The 19,753-nt window shown below is 35.9% G+C and overlaps 1 protein-coding gene and 1 long non-coding RNA gene across 5 annotated transcripts; both read left to right on the plus strand.

The window, feature by feature from the left end:
- Positions 1 to 396: 396 nt before the first annotated feature.
- LOC113301381 lies at positions 397 to 3,536 on the plus strand. Of its 2 annotated transcripts, XR_003336257.1 has the most exons (7): positions 397 to 640; positions 732 to 791; positions 1,451 to 1,528; positions 1,609 to 1,743; positions 2,055 to 2,144; positions 2,872 to 3,169; positions 3,293 to 3,536. It is a non-coding gene; the product is annotated as an uncharacterized LOC113301381 (long non-coding RNA). The 2 variants fall into 2 exon arrangements; XR_003336256.1 differs by having other exon boundaries at positions 397 to 1,528.
- Positions 3,537 to 15,670: 12,134 nt separating this feature from the next.
- On the plus strand, positions 15,671 to 19,206 carry LOC113303833 (dentin sialophosphoprotein-like). 3 transcript variants are annotated; one of them, XM_026552920.1, is made up of 3 exons: positions 15,671 to 15,831; positions 16,182 to 16,323; positions 16,858 to 19,206. In XM_026552920.1, exon 3 carries the CDS (start codon positions 16,973 to 16,975, stop codon positions 18,872 to 18,874), a length of 1,902 nt encoding a protein of 633 aa, XP_026408705.1. In that variant the 5' UTR covers positions 15,671 to 15,831; positions 16,182 to 16,323; positions 16,858 to 16,972; the 3' UTR covers positions 18,875 to 19,206. The 3 variants fall into 3 exon arrangements, with proteins under 3 accessions (XP_026408705.1, XP_026408707.1, XP_026408706.1); XM_026552922.1 differs by having other exon boundaries at positions 16,868 to 19,206; XM_026552921.1 differs by having other exon boundaries at positions 15,685 to 15,855.
- Positions 19,207 to 19,753: the final 547 nt, after the last annotated feature.

The raw sequence follows: 19,753 nt of genomic DNA on the forward strand, positions 1-19,753 counted from the left end.
TAAAATTTCAAAATTAAATTAACAGCCGAAAATCAAGGAGTATAACTATAAATTGTACTACCGGTTTTATTAAAAGAGATATAGACAGAGATTTTGGAAAGAAACAGAATTTCGGTTTCAAAAAATATATAGAGAGAGAAATAAAAAAAACAAAAGGTGTTTATGCAAAGGTAATAATGGAACATTATCAAGAATACAAGGCACATTTTGGATAACTTGGCATATGTAAAGAGTGGTCAGGATCTGTCCTGGGCAAAGATAAATCCATAGTCGTGGTTGTCCAGACCAGACCCTACTAATCGCACGTGTAGCGTAGATTCTAGATTTAGGAATGAGAATACAGAAATACCCCATCGTGCGCCCTGTCGTTCTCTTTGCCTATCTCAGATCCAAAATCGTCGTTGCTGAAAAAAACCATCGGACACCCTATCTTTCTCTCTGACTCTCTCATTTCCAAAATCTATTGCCGCTACTAAAAACCCGATGATCAATCACATAGTTTTCTTACCTTTGATTTTTCATTTTGGGGCTTATTTTGTTCATCATGTTAATCTTGGTGATGTTCTCCATGATTTTTAATTTGATTTCGTTCCCAGGGAAGATGAATCAACAATTTTAGGAAATAAAAATCAGATTGCAGGTATGATTTTGTGAGTCCCCGAATAATCAAATTTTAGTTCGTTGTTGGTATCAATAATTATTATTTTTACTTGCTTCTCTCCCTATCTTAGTGAAACAGTTGTGGGGAATGGTGGCGTAAGGGATTAGGTTTGCTTATAATGTTGTTGAAGGTAATAATAATATTATTTGTTTTGTACTTCCAGCTTTGAACCTGGGTTTCTTAAAAACAATAATTAGTTAAAGAATTCAAATTTGTGTATTGGATTTACTATTTTTGTTCTTCTTTTTCTTCCAAATAAGAAGAACCGTGATCAGAATCATCAAAACCTTTTTTTCTTCCATCCAATTTCCTTCTTACCGACTTTGGTCTTATCTTTCACAACAATCGTCATTTGGTCAAGGAATTTCATCGATCTCTCAAAATTCACTGGGTAAAATCATAAAAGTCATACAGGTTTGGATCTTCAAATTTTTGTTGGTTTCTTGGAGTTCTTTTTTGCTTGCTGTCATTAAGAATTTGAGTGGTTCATTGTTAACTAAGGGCAACTTCGTGTTGATGGGGTGATTTTCAATTGCATATTTACACAACATTAGATTTACCATCGATGTCATTTGTGGAGAGACATACAGTTATCTAGGATTTAATTAGCAGTTTATGATTTCGTGATCGTAGCAGCATTTTAGGTTCGTTTCATTTATGGCTTGAATTCAATAGTGCATGTCTTTTAATATCAAGTTTCGGTATTTTGTTCTTCAAACTCTTTTTTTTTAATATGTTGTTAATGTTTCTGAGTTCTTACTGATTTGGTTGCAATCCAAACCATTTCAGAATGGTTCAAAAAGTAACAAAGTTTCTTAGCTCCATTGGACATCACTTTGCATCGATCAGTCCTATCATGTCCCCTTTGTAAGTTTTGATCGCCCAATTTACATATTTCCGATACATGATTTCCACGGAATTTATTTGCTTCATTTTGTAATTTCCAGCGTGTTCCGTCATTTTCCGATTTGGTGTTACACCCTTACAGGGTTGTTAATGGAGTTATTATGGTTATTTTTATGTAAGCACTTGAACCCGATGTCGTTCATTCAGTGCAAAGAAGGGAAACCACGATATATATAGTAAGTCGCTCTTTATCCCTTCCTCATCCAATTCGAATTTGTTCAGCCAGTTTTGCCGGAAAATCCATTGTTTTCGTCCTAAGTCCATGCTAACAATTAACCTTGATAGTTTAGTTACTTTAGTATTTTGTTTGTTTGAGGTTACATTTGCATTTCCTATTTTGTGCAAGGTCTGGAAGACTTCTTACAATGTTTATTTGTATTTCGGGGAAATGACATTATTCATCGCACTTGATTGTACTGTTAACCCAATTGCGAGTAGTCATCTGTGATTCAATACATCGTCCTTATTCTTACTTCATGATTTGCAGCTCATCTTAGGGTCAGCCAGCCATGGTCTTTGTCCTTTTGTTCATTCTTTGGAGGTTACATCGCGCCACTCAGTCATGTAACTGTACTATGTAAGTCTTACATTCTCTTTCACACGCCAAACTCAGTTGGCTTATTTTTGTTATTTTCTCATTTGCTAAATAAAATTGTGAGTTTTATCCTCTGCCAGATATAGTCATCCTCTCCATATAATTGATTGGCGGATTTCAATGTCCCTTTCACTAGATTTACACTTAGGCTTACATTTTCCAGTAGGTATTTCCTCCGGACTATCTCTTTTATTAATCTTAGCTAGATTTGTTAATGTATCACTCAATTTAATTTAAGACCTTTGAGTACATGAGATAATTTTTACCTTACTGATTTACTATAGAATCACATTTTCCATAGTGATTTAAAAAAAATATAGAGTTTTTCGGATGACATAATTTATTAATCAGCTACAGTTCTTCTGAAACCGTACCAACTGTATATTACTTTGATTTGTTGATTACACCATTTGTTTGCTGCATGTATATCCACAGATCTGCATGTTTCAGTTTCACACGATATACTTATTTGTTCTCTTAGGTTCTGACCTGTTAAAATATCACCACCGTTTTAAGATCTTTTTTCTCCGAGTCCCTTTCTTTCATTATTATACATAATAGATCACTGACATACTACACTAGGGCTACAACATTACTATAAAGAATAGTTGTATTCAAATTTTATGAATAATTCAGAAAAGGACAAAGTGACATCAAATATATAATATTTTGTTAGCCATCATAACTTAGTAGGTTCGTATTCAAGCAGTGTCAATGAAGAGAATTCGATTCAACAATGAGTCATCAAGGATGACAATATGTTACCGAGGATTTGCAAGTATATTGGGTGTTTTACTAGCAAAGGCCAAAGGTCTCTTTGGAATGAATGAAAAATCTTTACATCGTTGTAGAAGGACCATGGTGAAAAAACTAACAAAGAATGGTGAAAACACTTAAGATGTCAACACAACTTGGCAATGCACGTTGAATGAAACAAGTTGAGATCCAAGCAGCAGATGGCACTGATCTAACGTGTTTGAAACTATTCCAAATAACATAAAACTCAGGTAATCCATTTACATATAATGGTGGTTTTATGAAACTCTTGGATGGGGTAACGTCTTTATGGCCCTGTGTCGTTTAGTTTTTGAGTAACACAAATCTTTAATTTACTTTTGGTGGTTTTGCAGGTGTTTGATGAACATTGCAACAAACTTGACAAAAGAATTCCATCATGGGAATGGACGCATCGGTACTGAATGCTAATTATTTGATTGTGTTTACCTAAGTTTGTCAATGAATTCAACCGCACAACTCCTAGGTCTATAGAGTTGATCATTTGTCCATGAAAAATTTATTTTCATTTCTTAAATCAGAAGTAAAGTGAATCTTATAACAATTGTTAAGTTCCTTTGGTTATATGTCTTATTTTATTTGTACCTACATGCTACAACAAAGTACGCATGTATATCTAATGGTGATGGTAGGAAATTTTTACTGAGCCTAGCATCATTGTTCCTATTATTATTGCAGACTTTGTTTGAAGTACACTGGGTATCACTTTATTAATAAATTTAAGGAAAGCATACGATTCCTCCCCACAGAGAAATAGAAAATGTAGTGCTCTCTAACAGAAGGGTGAGTGAAAGCCAAATCCTACAATGGAAGAGCTTATATCGTAGTTTCATTTCGGAAAATAGCATTACCGTGGAAGAGCTTGTATCATAGTGTCATTTCGGAAAACTGCATTACCGTGGAAGAGATTATATCGTAGTGTCATTTCGGAAAATGCATTACCATGAAATTACAACGCCCGTGCCATTACGGCACGGGTTAAGGCCTAGTAGATTTACATAATAAAGTGTTAATTAGCCATAAAGTTCTCAAACACCAAAGCAGAATGTGGGAATTAACTGCTCTTTAACTTTTGCATACATGCAGAGGTTAACATTTGCCTTCTTAAATAACCCGGTAGCATAAGAGAATGATCTATTGACAAAAATTATACATAGACCAAGACACGTGTTCCCAAACTATCAAAATAATTGTTTGACCAAAATTTCACGAATCCCCAAATAAAGTTTTCAAAAGACTCACCTTTGATGTTGGAGGACAACTTAGGCCTATTCCTATGCACATGTCAAACATTATATTTTGGTATATATTCACCGACTATGGGTATGCCAAACTGCCAAATGTATATGCCTATATGCCAGAAATAACATATAGGCATACGCGATGGAGTTTCCAGCGAGCGATAGAGATTTGATCGCTCGATAGTCATAGCAGCGCTAGTTGGTCATTCGAACGCCAACGATGGTCATTATGTCTCTCGCTGGCTTGATCATCGCTTATCAGTTTCTCATCCAACGGCTATAATTTTCTCCGTCTACAAATACCCAATTTCAAACTCATTTCAACTTACACCAGAATTTCTAAATCTCTCTAGAATTTCTCAATCTCCAATTCTTTTCTGATCTTCTAATTCCTCAAAGAGCATGGCTGATAATGCGAACATGGCTGAGTTCGTAGTAAATCAACATGCTGCCGAAAATAAAAGAGTAATTAACCGTGCCAATGTGCGAGTTCAAATTAGGAGGCGAGTACCAAAATTTACTATTGTGGACGATGAATGTATTTGCAGGAATTATGTTGATGTAATTGAGATTTTATTCAAAAATGAATTCAATCCCCAACCATTTTGACAAAGGATTTTTGGGAAATTTGAAGAATAAACAATGAACCTCAACAATCGTGATGTTAGTATCATTGAAAAAATGGAACAAAGAATCAAGACTTGGCTAGCGAAAATCTTATCTCAACCTAGAAAAATTGTGCTGAACAAATCTGTCATGTCTAGCATGCCTGTGTTTAGCATGGGTTGTTTTGTGCTACCAAAAAAAATCACAAAGCGTATAAATGACATCCATCGAGATTTCTGGTGGGGCAAACACTCTAATTCTAAAGGTATCTATATTAAATCTTTTGACTTTCTTTGCAAACCTATAAATCAGTGAGGGTTAGGCTTCAAAGAAGCTGATAAGATGAACCAAGCAATGATTAGCAGAATTGCTTGGCGTTTGTTAAATCATCCTGATGACTTATGGTCCCAAATCCTAAAAGGTAAATACTTCAAAAAAACAGGAGCACTCCACTCTAAGAATAAATCACGGGCTTCTTGGGTGTGGAAATGCATACTGCAAGGAATAACACATATCAAAAGATACAACATTTGGGAAGTGGGGGATGGTACATCCATAAGTATATGGGATGATAAATGGATACCAAATAGGGAAGAGACTCTTGCATTCTCAATCCCTAATGGTTTCCCTAATTTAACACTTGTGTCTCAGTTAATTGACAGAGACACAAAGAAGTGGAATATCACACTGTTAAACACTATGTTTGACACAGCTCTTGTTATAGAAATTTTGAATATTAGGATTTTTTTAACTGAAGATGGGAATCTGAAGAAAGACAAAATTAGATGGCTCCTCACAACTAATGGAGAATTCAATATGTATCTGACACAACATCAAAGGAAACAAGAAAATTTTGGAAGCAATTGTGGATCATGAACACTTCACAGAGAATCAAAACTTTTATATGGAAGTGTTTCCAAGACACTTTTCCCACAAAACAAAAACTCATGCTTCAAGATGAAGAAAGGAAATGTATGTTCTGCCAACACATAGAAGAATTAACACTTCATCTCTTTTTTGAATGTGATTATGCAAAATCTGTTTGGCAGCTTCAACCAATGCATTCTCAGGGAGTACTTTCTAACCATACAACTAACATTGGTTCTTTCTTAGACATGTACAATGAATGGATTAAAGGAGACTTGAACTCCATATCCATGGCTTTGGAAGCCACTAAATGCTGGTTCATTTGGAAACAACGGTGCCTCAGAGTTTTTGAAAACAAATGCAGAACCCCGGAAAAACTAGCTCTTGACATTATGAGACATTATGAATACTGAAATCATTCTTTGCTTTCTCCTGCTTTAGTGCAATACAACAACAGACCTCAATTTCAACCATATTGGATATTCCAAGCAAGAAACTCTTATAAACTGAATTGTGATGCTTCATGGAAATCAGCTAATACTAATGATGGTTGTGGTTTTATCTTGCGAAGCTGGACAGATACCTTCAGGGCAGCAGGATTGGGAAGCTGCGGGACTGAATCTGCAGAAGAAGCGGAAGTTGTATCTCTACTACAAACCACACAATGGGCCACCATCAACAATATAAAAAATCTGGCAATAGAACAAGACAACCAAAACACCATCAAGTATTTACAAGGCACACATAACTCAATCAAGTGGCAATGCATAGCAATTCTGGATGAAGTTAAGAAGCTAGCAGACAAGCTGATATCTTTTGAAGGTTTTCATTTTGTGGATAGAAGGGAAAACAAATTAGCAGACCATCTAGCTAAAGAAGGAATAAAATCATCTCAACAACTTACAATCTTAACTGAAGTACCTTTGTTTTTAATTCAAACAATAGATTTTGACTCTGTCAAAGTTCAAGATATTTGTAATATGAACTCCAACTATGTTTCCTTTGATGAAGAAACTAATCATACAGATTCAGTCATTGGACGGACAACTCATCACGAGTTGATTCCAAATGAGTCTGAATCTACAGATTAGTTACTTCTTTTTAATATATCTGGTTATTTTCGAAGAAAAAAAAAACAATCATGATGTTACAGGATTGAGTCACCACTTCAGTATAATCAATAAGGAAGTTATTAGGTATGTTGTTTTACTTCAACTAGAAGGTTGAAACCTGAGGAGAGGTGAAACCATGATGGATCTTCAACCAAGGTGTCGTGCGGAATATCGTCGCATCTACGAAAAAGACTTTGAATTTGAAAGTTGTTTCGAAATTTTAAGATAATTGCCCAAATATTGTCTTATTTTTATGTTTTAGTTTCTTATTTGTCCACTTAAGTTTTTTTTTTAAGCAAGGGCCTTCAAAAAGGCTAATGGTCTTCCTCAACAAAAAGCCCGACCCAGACAGGAGGGACGGAACAGTACATAGACAACTTGTTGTTTTTTTCCCATTTAGCTAGTTCATGGGCAACAAAATTAAAATTTCTTGGTTGGAAAGATAAAATACAATCAATAAGAGAAGAAGCAAAAAATTGAATGTCTTTAAAGATTGCATCAGTTCTAGGAGTCCCATCAAACCTTCCAGCAGAGAATTGGGAGACCAGGTCTTGAACGTCACTTTCCACAATGATATGCTTCAGTTTTAATTCCACATCTTTCTTCAAAACAACCCAGATAGCTCTAGCTTCAGCCTCTTCAGCAGAATCCACATCAAAGACAATAGAAGCACATAAAGAAGCCTTGCTGGAGTAGTCCCTCATCACATAGCCTGCACCATAGTCCTTAGTTGTTTCATCATAAGCTCCATCAGTGTTACATTTGATCCATCCAAAAGTAGGGGGCATCCAGTGGTCACTAAAGGAAATGATATGACAAGATGGGTGTTGAATTCTAGTTTTCACAGTGAGGAGCATAACTTTAGCTCTACGGATGACTGCAACATGATTTTCTTTAAGGTTTCTAAACACTAAATTGTTTCTACTAGTCAATAAAGACCACAGGACATCAACAAACATGCAGTGTCTATCAGTGGGAATTCTAGTAATAGGGTCAACCAACTAGAAGTTTATCCAATCTATCATAGAACTATAATAAAATGCAGAAGTATTAGCATAAAAGGCAGATAGACTCCAAACATGACTAGCAAAGGGACACATAACAAGAGCATGCATAATAGATTTACAAGGATCGAAACATCTATTACAAGTGACAGAGTGTATATACATCCTAGTTTGAAGAACAATTTTAGCAGGCAAAACATTTCTAGCAGCTTTCCAAGAAAAAATTTGAATACGCTGAGGTATATTAATTTTCCAAATGCACTTCCAAAGTTTATTACTAGGAGAGGGTCCAGACCCTCTTAGTCCCAAGTAGGTAGATTTAGAAGAAAATCTACCATTCTTCTAAAGCTTCCAAGCCCTCCTATCAGGAGTGTATAACTGGCTTAACGGAAGAGTGATGATCTTCTGTACAGAAGCATCATCAAAGTGAGTATTTAGTTTGTTTAAATTCCAATATCTAGTAGCATCATCAATAAAATAGGATACTTTAACACAAGGGTCAAGAGGGACTAAAGGATTAGGGGTAGCTGAACCTAAAGTAGGAATCCATTTATCACACCAGGGATCCATGAATTTACCATCCCCAACAATCCAAAAAATAAAGGGTTTAGTCATCTCTTTAATGGTATGAAGGCATCTCCAAGTCCAGGAGCAATCACTAGGGCAAGCAGCATTAAGAAAATCAGTTCTAGGAAAATAACGAGCGTTCAGCACAGTACCCAAAAGGCAGTCAGGATTTTCAATGATTTTCCAAGCATTTCTAGCTAGCATATCCAAATTGTTAAGTTCCGATTTCCTAAGTCCAAGGCCAACTCCATACTTAGGGGAGCACAAGGAATCCCAACCCAGAAGATGCAGTTTTCTATCTTTTGGGTCAAAAGTCTCTCCCCACCAGAATTGACAAAGATGAGAATCAATCTTTTTGCAAAGGTACTTTGGAATAAGGAAGGCACCCATTTGGTATAGAGGAGTGGCCTGACCAACATGTTTAACCAAAGTAGTTCTAGCAGCTTGAGAAAGCAGTCTATAGAGCCAAGAAGTAATCCTAGCATCTACAACTTGGAGGATACTCATATGGGTCTGGATCTTAGAGGCCTGAAAACATATAGGGGTGCCAAGGTACTTTTTCCCTAAATCTCTGTTATGGATATCCAGAATATTAGATAAATGATTCATAAGAGGGGTAGGTAACTTTTTTACTGAACAGGATACCAGACTTATCAAAGTTGATTTGTTATCCAGAGGCTAAGCAATACTTTTGAAGGTAGTCTTTTATAGTTCTAAAATCTTTCTCAGTAGCTTTAGAAAACAAGAGGGAATCATTAGCAAACAAGAGGTGTGTCATGCAAGGGGCATTCCTACAAACTATAATTCCTTCAACTAAGCCTTCACTGGTTAGATTATCAATGTAAACAGATAAAGCTTCAGAACAGATAATATAAAGGTAAGGAGAGAGCGGACCCCCCTGTCTCAGACCTCTCTCAGGTTTGATAAGTCCAGTTGGACTACCATTCAATAAAACAGAATAAGAGACAATGGAACACATTGATGAATAAGATTAACACAGTGAGCATACAAACCCATTTTTGTAAGACTTTACCAAGAAAAGACCAGTCTAATTTACCATAGGCTTTGGACATATCAAGTTTAATTGCAGCAATGCCCTCTTTCTTCTTATGATGATTGACAACATAGACAGCCTCATTGACCATTAGGATACTGTCAGATATGCTTCTTTTGGGGACAAAGGAACTTTGATTCTGTGATATAATATTATCCATGAGAGGTTTGAGTCTATTATCCAAGTTTTTGGATAGGATTTTCTAGATGAAGTTACATATGCCAATTGGTCTGTATTGGGAGACTAATTCAGATAGAGGGACCTTAGGAATCAGAACAATGTCGGTGGTATTAAAAACTTTTGCTAGGTGACCAGTTCTAAAACAAGTTTGGGTTATATCTATGGCAGCTTCTCCAACAATATCTCAGTTTTTCTGATAAGACAATCCTGTGAAGCCATCAAGGCCAGGAGCTTTTTTCCCCCATTTGAAAGACAAAATGTTTTATTTCCTCAGCAGTGATAGGGAGGTTTAATAAGGAGTTATTCTCAGGAGAGATTTTGACAGGAAATTCTCAAGAATTTCATCTTGGAATTGCTGAGGTTGGGAAGAGTAAAGATTTTTAAAGTAATCCACAGAAGAAGTTCCTATGCTATTTATATCAGTTAAAACAGTACCAAGAGAATCTTTTATCCAACTAATAGCAGTCATTTTACTCTACGGAAATAGGGAGAGTTTCGATCTCCTTGTAAGAGCCAGATCTCCCTAGATTTATCTTTCTAGTAGAGTTCCTCAAGGTTGTACACGTATTCAAGTCTAGCCCTTATCCTAGAGGTAGAAGGAGAGTCAGTAGGATTGGAAGTTTGGAGATCTTCCAGTTCTTCTTTAGTAGTTTTGATGTTGGTTTGGATGTTACCAAAAGAGATCTTATTCCAGTTCGCCCCTAAGGCATTTTTTAGTATTTAGAAGCTTAGCTTCAAGTTTATAGGCAGGCGAACCAACCACATTTATAGACCAAGCATTAGATATTATATCTCTACAATTAGGGTCTTCCATCCACATGGCCATGAAGTGAAAAGGTTTAGGCATAAAATTAACTTCAAAATTAAAGACAATATGCATGCATGGGGCAATGGTCAGAAGAGTCCCTAGGAATATTATTAACACAGAATTGACGACATAAAAACTCAGCATATTGATTAATGAAGCACCTATCTAGTCTTTCAAGAATGAGATAAGGACCTTGTTGCATATTAGACCAAGTAAATCTAGGACAGGAGAAACCAGGATCATGCAAGTCAAAAATATTACAGAAATTCCTAAGGTTAAAGAAATCAGTGTCATCAACCTCTAAACCACTATTTGTATCCTCAGGGCCCAAGAGAACATTAAAATAACATATAAAGAAAGCTGGTTCATCTAGTGGTATAGGTGACAGGAGGCATTGATTTTCCCAGAAGGCTAGCCTTAAGGAACTATTGGGTTCACCATATATGAAATAAATGTGACAAGTTTTAGAGTGTGTGATATCCTTAGTAGTAACATATATGCACCTATTAATAGTGTAAACAATAGTAAGGTCAATTTCCTTCTTCCAGGCTAAAACAAGACCACCACTTCTTCCAACACAGGGCACATTCGCAGTACATGGGAAGCCCATATTCCTCAATTTTCTAGCAGCAAAATCGTTTTGCATTTTGGTTTCAGACAAGAAAACAATGTCAGGGTTTACATTCCTAAGAAGGATGCTAAGTTCCTTATTAGCCGATTTTTTTCCAAGACCACGCACATTCCAGCATATTATGTTCACATTATTAACAGGAAAAGGAAAAGGAGCAACAAGAGAGGAAGATGAGACAATAGGGGTGGGAGAAGAGGAAACCTGATTAGCAGAGTCCTGGCTACCATTAGATAGAGAATTGATATTTCCACCAGCAGTGTTAGTTCCTTAAGTAGCAACCACGTTCAGATCAATAGCCTCATGAGAGGAATTGTTGCAGACACCATTACCAGTTGGAGCATCATCAGTAGGTACAATGAACTTTCCAAAATCATCAGGAGAGGGATGGGTATTGAAGGTACATTGAGATAAGTTGAAGGTAGAGATGTCACCCAAATTGGTGATAGGAGGGCAAAGAGTAGAATAATATGGTTTCAAGTTATCGATTTTGGGAGAGTTGGTAATTGAATCAACCAGAGAAGAATAGGATGATCTAGTCCTCTTTCGGAGGTCAGCACGAGGGTTGATCTTTATTTTCAGAGTAGAGAGAGCATCATGTTCAGCTGCCAAAGATAGAGCTTGTTCTTTGGATATAACGGTCTTCTGAGTAAGAGTTGCAGCCGTCTTGAATCTCCTAGTCGATTTATTGGTGCGGATCGGTCTTGAGTTGTTGGACTCAGGAATAGGACTCATAGCAGAATAACCTTCAGCTTGACTAGTGACTTTCTTTAAAATAACTGGTAGACCATTAACCAAAGGAATGAGTTGTTTGGTTTGGTTGGTTTCTCCTTCATGAATCTTGAGAGTAGTGGATCTACTGCCAAATGGGCCCATTTTTTTGATCATGCTTTTGGGAGGTTCCTGGTTGGTAGCATTTGAGCTATGGGTAATAGCAGCTACTTTTCCTTTATCCACATAACTATTAGGTTCCAAAACTTGACTTTGTGTATCTTAAGCTACCTAAACTTGAGTCATTAAGGAATCGAAAGTTGGGTTGTTTGGGGAAGGTATAGGAAGATCCTATGCTTGAGTGTTTGGAATCATGAGCCTAGAAACTGGTGGGTAAACATATTTTGAGGCAGAGGAGCTAGCTTCCCTGATAATATTTTGTTTTGCTAGCCAATTGGGACAGATAGTGTCTCTATGATCAATGACACGACAAGAATGACAAAAGTTCCTTGAGACTTTGAAGTACATGCATTCGATGTGAAAGGTTCTTTTCTATCTCTAGTAAGAAGGGGAATACCAATTGGGAGAGCTCGATTGATAGGGATTCTCACATCGATCTTGACATTCTTCTTGAGAGGATGATTACCATATGGATCTTTAGCATCAAGCAGTTCTCCAAGATTAATTGTAAGCTTTTTCAAATATTCAGATTCAATACATTCTTTAGGAACATTGCATAGGATAAGCCACATCATTTCATCTTCAAAGGAAACTTGAAAGTTTTCAGGACAACCAATAGGTGGAACCACTCGCAACACTATGAGAAAGCCGCAAGCAAACCAAGGGAGTTTTTCATTTACCCTCTCGGATAAGAATCTAATAAGAAGTTTGTTTCTCAATTTACTGAAGTTGGTGACAGTAGGAGATTGATCTAGAGGCCATTGAGAACAGATATAGTATCTAATAGAATAGGTGGGCACTAAAGTCTCACTACATACATTACCCACCATACACCACTTCCAATCAGTATCATTTTCAGCAAGAACAACTGTTTTATCTATAAACACTGGTTCAGAGAGGGAGGCATGAAGATTTTTGAGTAAAGTAAGTTTCTCAGCCATTTAAGAAGAGGGCTTTTGAATAGAGATAGCAGAATGAGTATCACTTGAGGAGTTTGAATCCTCCATATAAACAACAAACTATATATTGATCTTAAGATACAAATTCGTATATGTAGATTTAAGATTAGATATTGGGATAATATATATTTGTATTTGGAGATAATAATGCCAGGATATAATGGGGATCAGGGGAGAATAAAGACAAGTCATGGATATACCCAGAGATAAAATAATAAGAGTTTGTATAGAAGACTGAACCTTAAAAAAGGAAATTCTGAGAGGAAGATTATAGTTTATGTTGGTAAAGTGAGAACGAAATTGTGAAAGATTCAGGTTGGGTATGTGTTGGTAAGGTTCAAAAACATTGGTGTTGAGAAATGTATCACTGGTATCTGCATGGGCCGTGATAGTTATGCAGTGCTGATATTTTGTTGACGTAATCAATCCCAGCTGGTAGGATAATAAAACATTTGCAATAATGGTAAAGACCCCAAAGGTGTAAACTTTATTTAACACATGTAGAGGAGATTTAGTTTCATGAAAATTAAGACACACTCTTAAATTATTATTTACTTTTGGGTTATGCAACAAAATTAGAATGCTTCCAGACATAATAATGGTAGATGGGATGCAATTTATCCACTTAAGTTAACTATTAAAATAATTCAAAGTATTTAAGTATTAAAAAAAATATCAAGTTTTAATATTTGTCTAAACAATTAAATGTAAGATTGGATTAAGAATAGAATTAAGCTTAATTTTCAATAATACTCGTCAAATTTTCAAATTCAACTTCGCATTAATCATTGATAGTCATTTTACAAGACATAAAATAAAACTAGACAATAATAATTTGAAATATAAATTTAAAAATAAAAATTTGGAACAATGTTCTTCATCTTTTTAATCTTTTTCATTTCACTTAACTTCCAATAAATGCACTCATGAACGGAGTTTCCTTTGTTTATCTTCTTCGTTGGCTTCAAATTTGTGTTACCTTGATTTTCCTTTTCTTGAACTTTTCTTTGCCTTTTCTTAGTTGCGGTTTTGACTTGGTTAATATCCAAAATTTGAAGACTTATTTGCTTCTTACTTATTTCTTTATAACTATCACATATCTTCTTAACGGTACCTTTAAGCACTACTCTCGAAAAATCAAGTTGCATTGCCGAATCAAGTTGGGTTTGAAATTGTGCCATTTGCGAAAAAATATAAAAAAAAAATAGAATTGAGAAAGAGAGAAAAAAAAATTTGTAAAAAATTCCGAAAATGAGTCATTTGTCCAAATATTTTTAAAACATGGTTCTAATGGACGAGTAAAAATTAGTATGGGTGAAATGGACACCAAAAAAATAGAAAGGATGAAACTGGATTCATCCTGGCTTAAACTTAAAAAATAGCGAGGATGAAACTGAATGCATCCTGATGTAAATTAAAAATATGAAAAAGTATTTGAAAATGTGTAGGGTGAAACTGTTTACATCCTGGCTATTTTTACATTTTTGTGCATTTACACAGTATCAAATTTTAAATGTCTTTATCACCCAGGAATTGTCGTTATTGGGTTAATTGACCAATTTTGTGAAAAAATTTGGAGTAAGTTTTGAATTTGAAATTTACCTATTTATAAGCGATAAAGTACTAGCCGTTGGCGCTAGAGATAATATCGTGCGATATTCATGGCAGCGATGGCGACATTGTCTTTATCGCTGGCGTTTTAGTCAATATCACTCGCTAGAAATTCCAGCGCTCAGTGGTTTTCCTATGACGACGCAATTCGTTTGGCATGGCACCTGGTATGTTAAACAGGTTTTTTTTTGACATATGCATAGGAATAGGCCTTAGACAACAAAATACACATAATCGAATCTTGTGTCAGGCATTAAAAAGTTTGACATCAAACTCGGCTCATATCAAAAACCAAATTAGACTCAGATCCTTGGCCAGAACTAGAACGAACAAGGAGTTAGAGAGTAGTGCACTTTAAGGATGGGTTTGGTAATGCTTTTATTTTTGTAAAAGCACTTTCAAAATATAATTATAGTAATTATTTCTCATGTTAGTGTTTGGTAAAATATTCTCAAAGTGCTTTTAACCCAAAGCACTTCCAAAATTCCTCAAATTTTAAAAGCCGGAGGAGAGGAGCTTTTAAAAGCTCTAAAAGCATAAATTGTGGTCCCACCTAATTTTGATACATAATTTTTCTTTTATATCCCTATTATTTTCTATAAATGACCAAAATTGCCCTCAAATATTTAATAATCAATTTCGTATTCTCCATATACTATTTTTTACAGATTGCTATTTCAAATTAAATTATATCACATTCTTTAACTATTATTATTTTCACTTTCAAGTTATATTTCATATACACATTTCAATTAAAAATAAATAAATAAATAAGTGTTTGATTTTAGCATGATTATTTTTATCACAAATTTAATCTATTATAAAAAAATAGTTACTAAAATTATATATAAATATTTAATTATGTTTAAATCCTATAAAATAGAATAAAATTATAAAAGATCATGTCTGTTTTTGTCATTTGTTACAACTACAATAAATGAACCTATATTTTATCAAACACAATTTAACCATTTTTTTAATCAGTTTTAGTTTTTGGTATATAGTTTAACAAACACTTAATTGCTTTTTGTACACAGCACATCGTTTTACAAAAGCCACCACATTACCAAACTAAGCCTAAATGGGGTCTCATGATAAATAAAAGGGCATGCCCATGTAAAACAGCTGAAACACCCTAGAGACGACTAGGAAACATAACCTGTAACTGACCGAATATAGATAAGCACGTCTTGGACTTACCCTTCTTGGTTTAATAGTCAAACAACTAAAAACACTCCACTCTCTCTCTTTATCTCAAGAACCAGGTCCCTGATTCAACCATCAAACACTCCTCAGGAAAACATCAAATTCTTGTAATTGAAGACGATGATGATAATGCTGATGATGTAAACTCAATCTATTTCATCTAGGTTTTTTTTTTTTTTTTGCTATTTCATACTTAGTTATGTAAATGAGGGTTTTCTAAATTGAGGCAAAATTTAGGGTTTTCTTCTTCTGAATTTTAGATATTTAGTCTTATCCTGATGTAGATTCAGTTAGTTTAGGACTGGGTTTTGGTTGTTGAAGGGTTATACTCTTACTTCCAAAATGTGAAGTGAGTTTCAATTATAGAAAGATTTCCTTTTTTGTTTTTTCATATCTGAAATTTCTCAAAATACTCCTGAATGGATTGATGTAGATGAATTTTTGTTTTTTCTCTGATACACCGCTCTAATTCTTTTTCATTGCTAAACAGATTGCTGAGGAAGACCCTTAGTGCATTGGTCAGAATCTAACAACCATTCTCTCTAAATCTCACTGGGAAAAAAAAAGTTACAGATTCAAGTATTAAAGACTTTCTATTTGTCAATTGCTCACACTCTGGTTGATTTGTTAAGGTACTTTCTTTCTCCCTCTGTGTATGGTGCATAAGAAATTATGGGTTCATTTCTGCGTTTCATAACTTTTCTTCTTCTATTCTGTTTGCCAGATATTCATGAATTGTTTCACATTTTGTGACTTTTAGGTTAGATTTGGGTTGGATTTGTTTGTATTTGATAAAGGGTTTTGAGTTTAGGGTTATTATGTGGCGAATGGGTATAAATGTTTGACTAGTAGATGTGCATAACATTGTAATGGTAACTATCTGTTGGTTGATACCAAGATCTGTGATGAACTTTTTTATTTTATTTTTTTGACACCGATTGACTTGGTTCTCAAACAAAGCACAATTGGTGTTTGAGAAATCTTTTGGATGAATGTCTGTGTTAGGTTGATCGACAATGAACCCAAACGACTTGACGGTTGACAAGCGTGATATATGATTTTGTCTTTGGTTGTCCTTGTTATCCTGATTCTAACTGAACCTTTTTTCCCTTCTTGATTTCTTCTGTACTTCTGGTTGATAGTAATCTACTTATCTTCTGGTTTAGGTGTGCTCAGATGAGGATATAGGGTGTGGGTGAAGGACTAGTTTTTTTGGTTTTTTCTGCTTGTGGTTGCTGTTGAGGAGGGAAAGAGATTTTATTTGTGGTTACATATTCAATCATGTTCAAGCAGTCTCCAAGTAGGAATCAAAGGTCCAAAGGGGGGTTTAAGGTAAAACATGCTCTACAAATAGGTGTATTGCTTGCTGTTTGTATCTGGTTGCTTTACCAAGTAAAGCACTCTCATGATAAGAAAAAAGCATTTGATGAGAGCAGTGCACAAGTTTCAGAAAAGTTGGAGAGTGATCATGAATTGATAAGACTTGGGAGGAAGGATCTCATTCCTCGAGTAGAAGAGGCAGTTATCCTGAATGGACAGCAGAACGAGGATGAAGGAACTGAAGAGGAGGAAGACGAAACCAAGCATGAGGATGTAGAAGATGATGAAACTAAACATGAAGAGGTTGAAGAAGAAGAAGATACCAAACATGAAGATGTAGAAGAAGATGGGGAAGAAAACAAACATGATGAAGTTGAAGAAGAAGCTAAAGAAGATACTGACGATGGAGCAGAAGAACATGATAGAGAGGTATCCGAAGAGGACGCTAAGATTGATGAGGATGAAGAAGAGAAAGAGATAGCTGAGAGAGAAGAGAGAGAGAAGGAAGACCAAATTGCAGATGTGGATCACAGCAGAAATACACAAGAGGCACGAGAACAGGAGACCGCAAACGAGGATCAGATTGACCATCAAGATCACGATATGAATACCCAAGAGGCACGTGAAGAGCAATATAAGGGGGATGATGCTTCCAGTGCTGTTCACCGGGACACCCAACTTTTGAACTCGGATACTGAGAATGGAGTTTCGGAGAAATCAAATGAGGAAGAGAACGTAGAAAAGACAGATTCAGGTGAATTAGGATTGCAAAACCAATCTAATAGCACGGAGGTTGTCGATGCAGGTCAAAAAGATAACAACCTAAAGACAGAAGATCTAGAAAACGTGGAAGATAACCGAAGTTTAAATGTAACAAATGGTGAGGAAAAATATTCTGGGATCATGTTATCTGAATCAGTAGAGGATTCGAAATCTAACTCGACTGCAAATGTAGAGTTTATTGATCAACAACAAGTCAACAGTTCAGTACCAATACATGGACGAAACTCGAGCTCGTTAACGCAAAATGAAACAGATGTAACCCAGGGTGAAATAGTGGCAGCGATTCCTTCTAGCTCTGGAGACCTCCAGACGACTATATCAGATCAGACTGAGAATTCTAGCATGGCTAGCGACAAGGTGGAATTGGTTTCAAATTCGACTGACAAGGTGGAATCAGTTTCAAATTCGACCGACAAGGTGGAATCAGATTCAAATTCCACACTCTTAACTACAACTGAGAATGCAAATGCAACTAACGTGGAATCTGCAGATGGACAAACTATGAAGTCGGAAATAACTAGAGAGGATGCTGGTAACTCTGTAACTTCAGTTACAGATGAGAAGAATATCGATGGAGATCAGAAGGACAAGCCTGAGACCACCGCAGGAACCGAGGAGAAAGATATCAATGGGGCTCAGAAGGATGGGCCTGGAACCCCTGCAGGAATAGAGGGAACTAGTAATTCTGTGACTTCAGTCACAGATGAGAAGACTATCAATGGAGATCAGAAGGACAAGGCGGAGACCACCACAGGAACAGAGGAGAAGGATATCAATGTAGCTCAGAAGGACGAGCCTGAGACAACCGCTGGGACAGAGGGAACTAGTAATTCTGCGACTTCAGTAACAGATGAGAAAAGTATCAACGGAGACAATAAGGACGAGCCTGAGACCACCACAGGTACAGAGGGCACTGAGGAGAACTCAACCACGTATGATGATCCCGACTCAGTTGAGATCAAGTCTGCTGATTCAAATGACAATCTGATTCCCGAAGTAAGAGAGGCAGTAACAGACCTGGGTACATTACCAGAGACTGCAACAGAAGGAACAAACAGCGAAGATGCATCAGAGAAATGACAAGTTTCTGGAAAAATTTTTTACTATCCTGGCATATGTTCCACGTACAGGGATGGATGACTTGTACATAGGTTTGGGTTATTTTCTTCTTTAAAGTTTATATGGATAAAATTAGTTTCTTCGTATTTGGGTGCCTTTGTGTAGGCTAAAACAAAGCAAATCTGTAAGTGTTTTCCTGCTTTGAAATAGTCATTTTTAATAGAACATGTTGCTAATTGTAGAGGCTTTTAAGTACGCTTGATAGGGTAGGGTGAAGAAAGAAATCGTAGCCACCTATTTGTTTGATAAGTCTTGTTGATTTTCTATAAATAAATCGTAGTTACCTCCTGAAATGATTTTCCACCTTAATTTCTTACTCCAAATACAAGCTTTCTAAATTAAAATGTCGGACTGCAGATCATTACAGTTTTTTCATCTAATAATATTACATATGCAATGATCATTACAGTTTTGTACTGCCTGGTCATAGCCATGATATTCTTTATTGTTCTTCTGAGCCACATTTTGTGATAGAATCTCTTAACGTTTCCATGATTTCTATTTGTTGTTATTTTCGTTGTGGGATAACTCATCGATTGTCCTCATATCAAGCTCGTACCGAGATTTCCTTCCCCTGATCTCCACAAAAACAAGGCAAAACTGGGAACCCTCCTTAGATGTGTTGGTGACAAATTCAAGAGCAACCTTATACTCAGGTTGCAAGGCCCATTAGGAGAAATGAACTATATATAAGTATACTAGGCCTTAACCCGTGCCCGTGCCGTAACGGCACGGGCGTTATAATTTTACGGTAATGCATTTTCCGAAATGACACTACGGTATAAGCTCTTCCACGGTAACGCAATTTTCGGAAATGACACTACGATGTAAGCTCTTCCA

Source organism: Papaver somniferum, chromosome 8 (assembly GCF_003573695.1).
Source record: "Papaver somniferum cultivar HN1 chromosome 8, ASM357369v1, whole genome shotgun sequence".
Lineage (NCBI taxonomy): Eukaryota > Viridiplantae > Streptophyta > Magnoliopsida > Ranunculales > Papaveraceae > Papaver > Papaver somniferum.

Coding starts and splice junctions, on each gene's coding strand:
- LOC113303833 (XM_026552920.1), top strand. CDS start 16,973: ATGTTCAAGCAGTCTCCAAGTAGGAATCAAAGGTCCAAAGGGGGGTTT.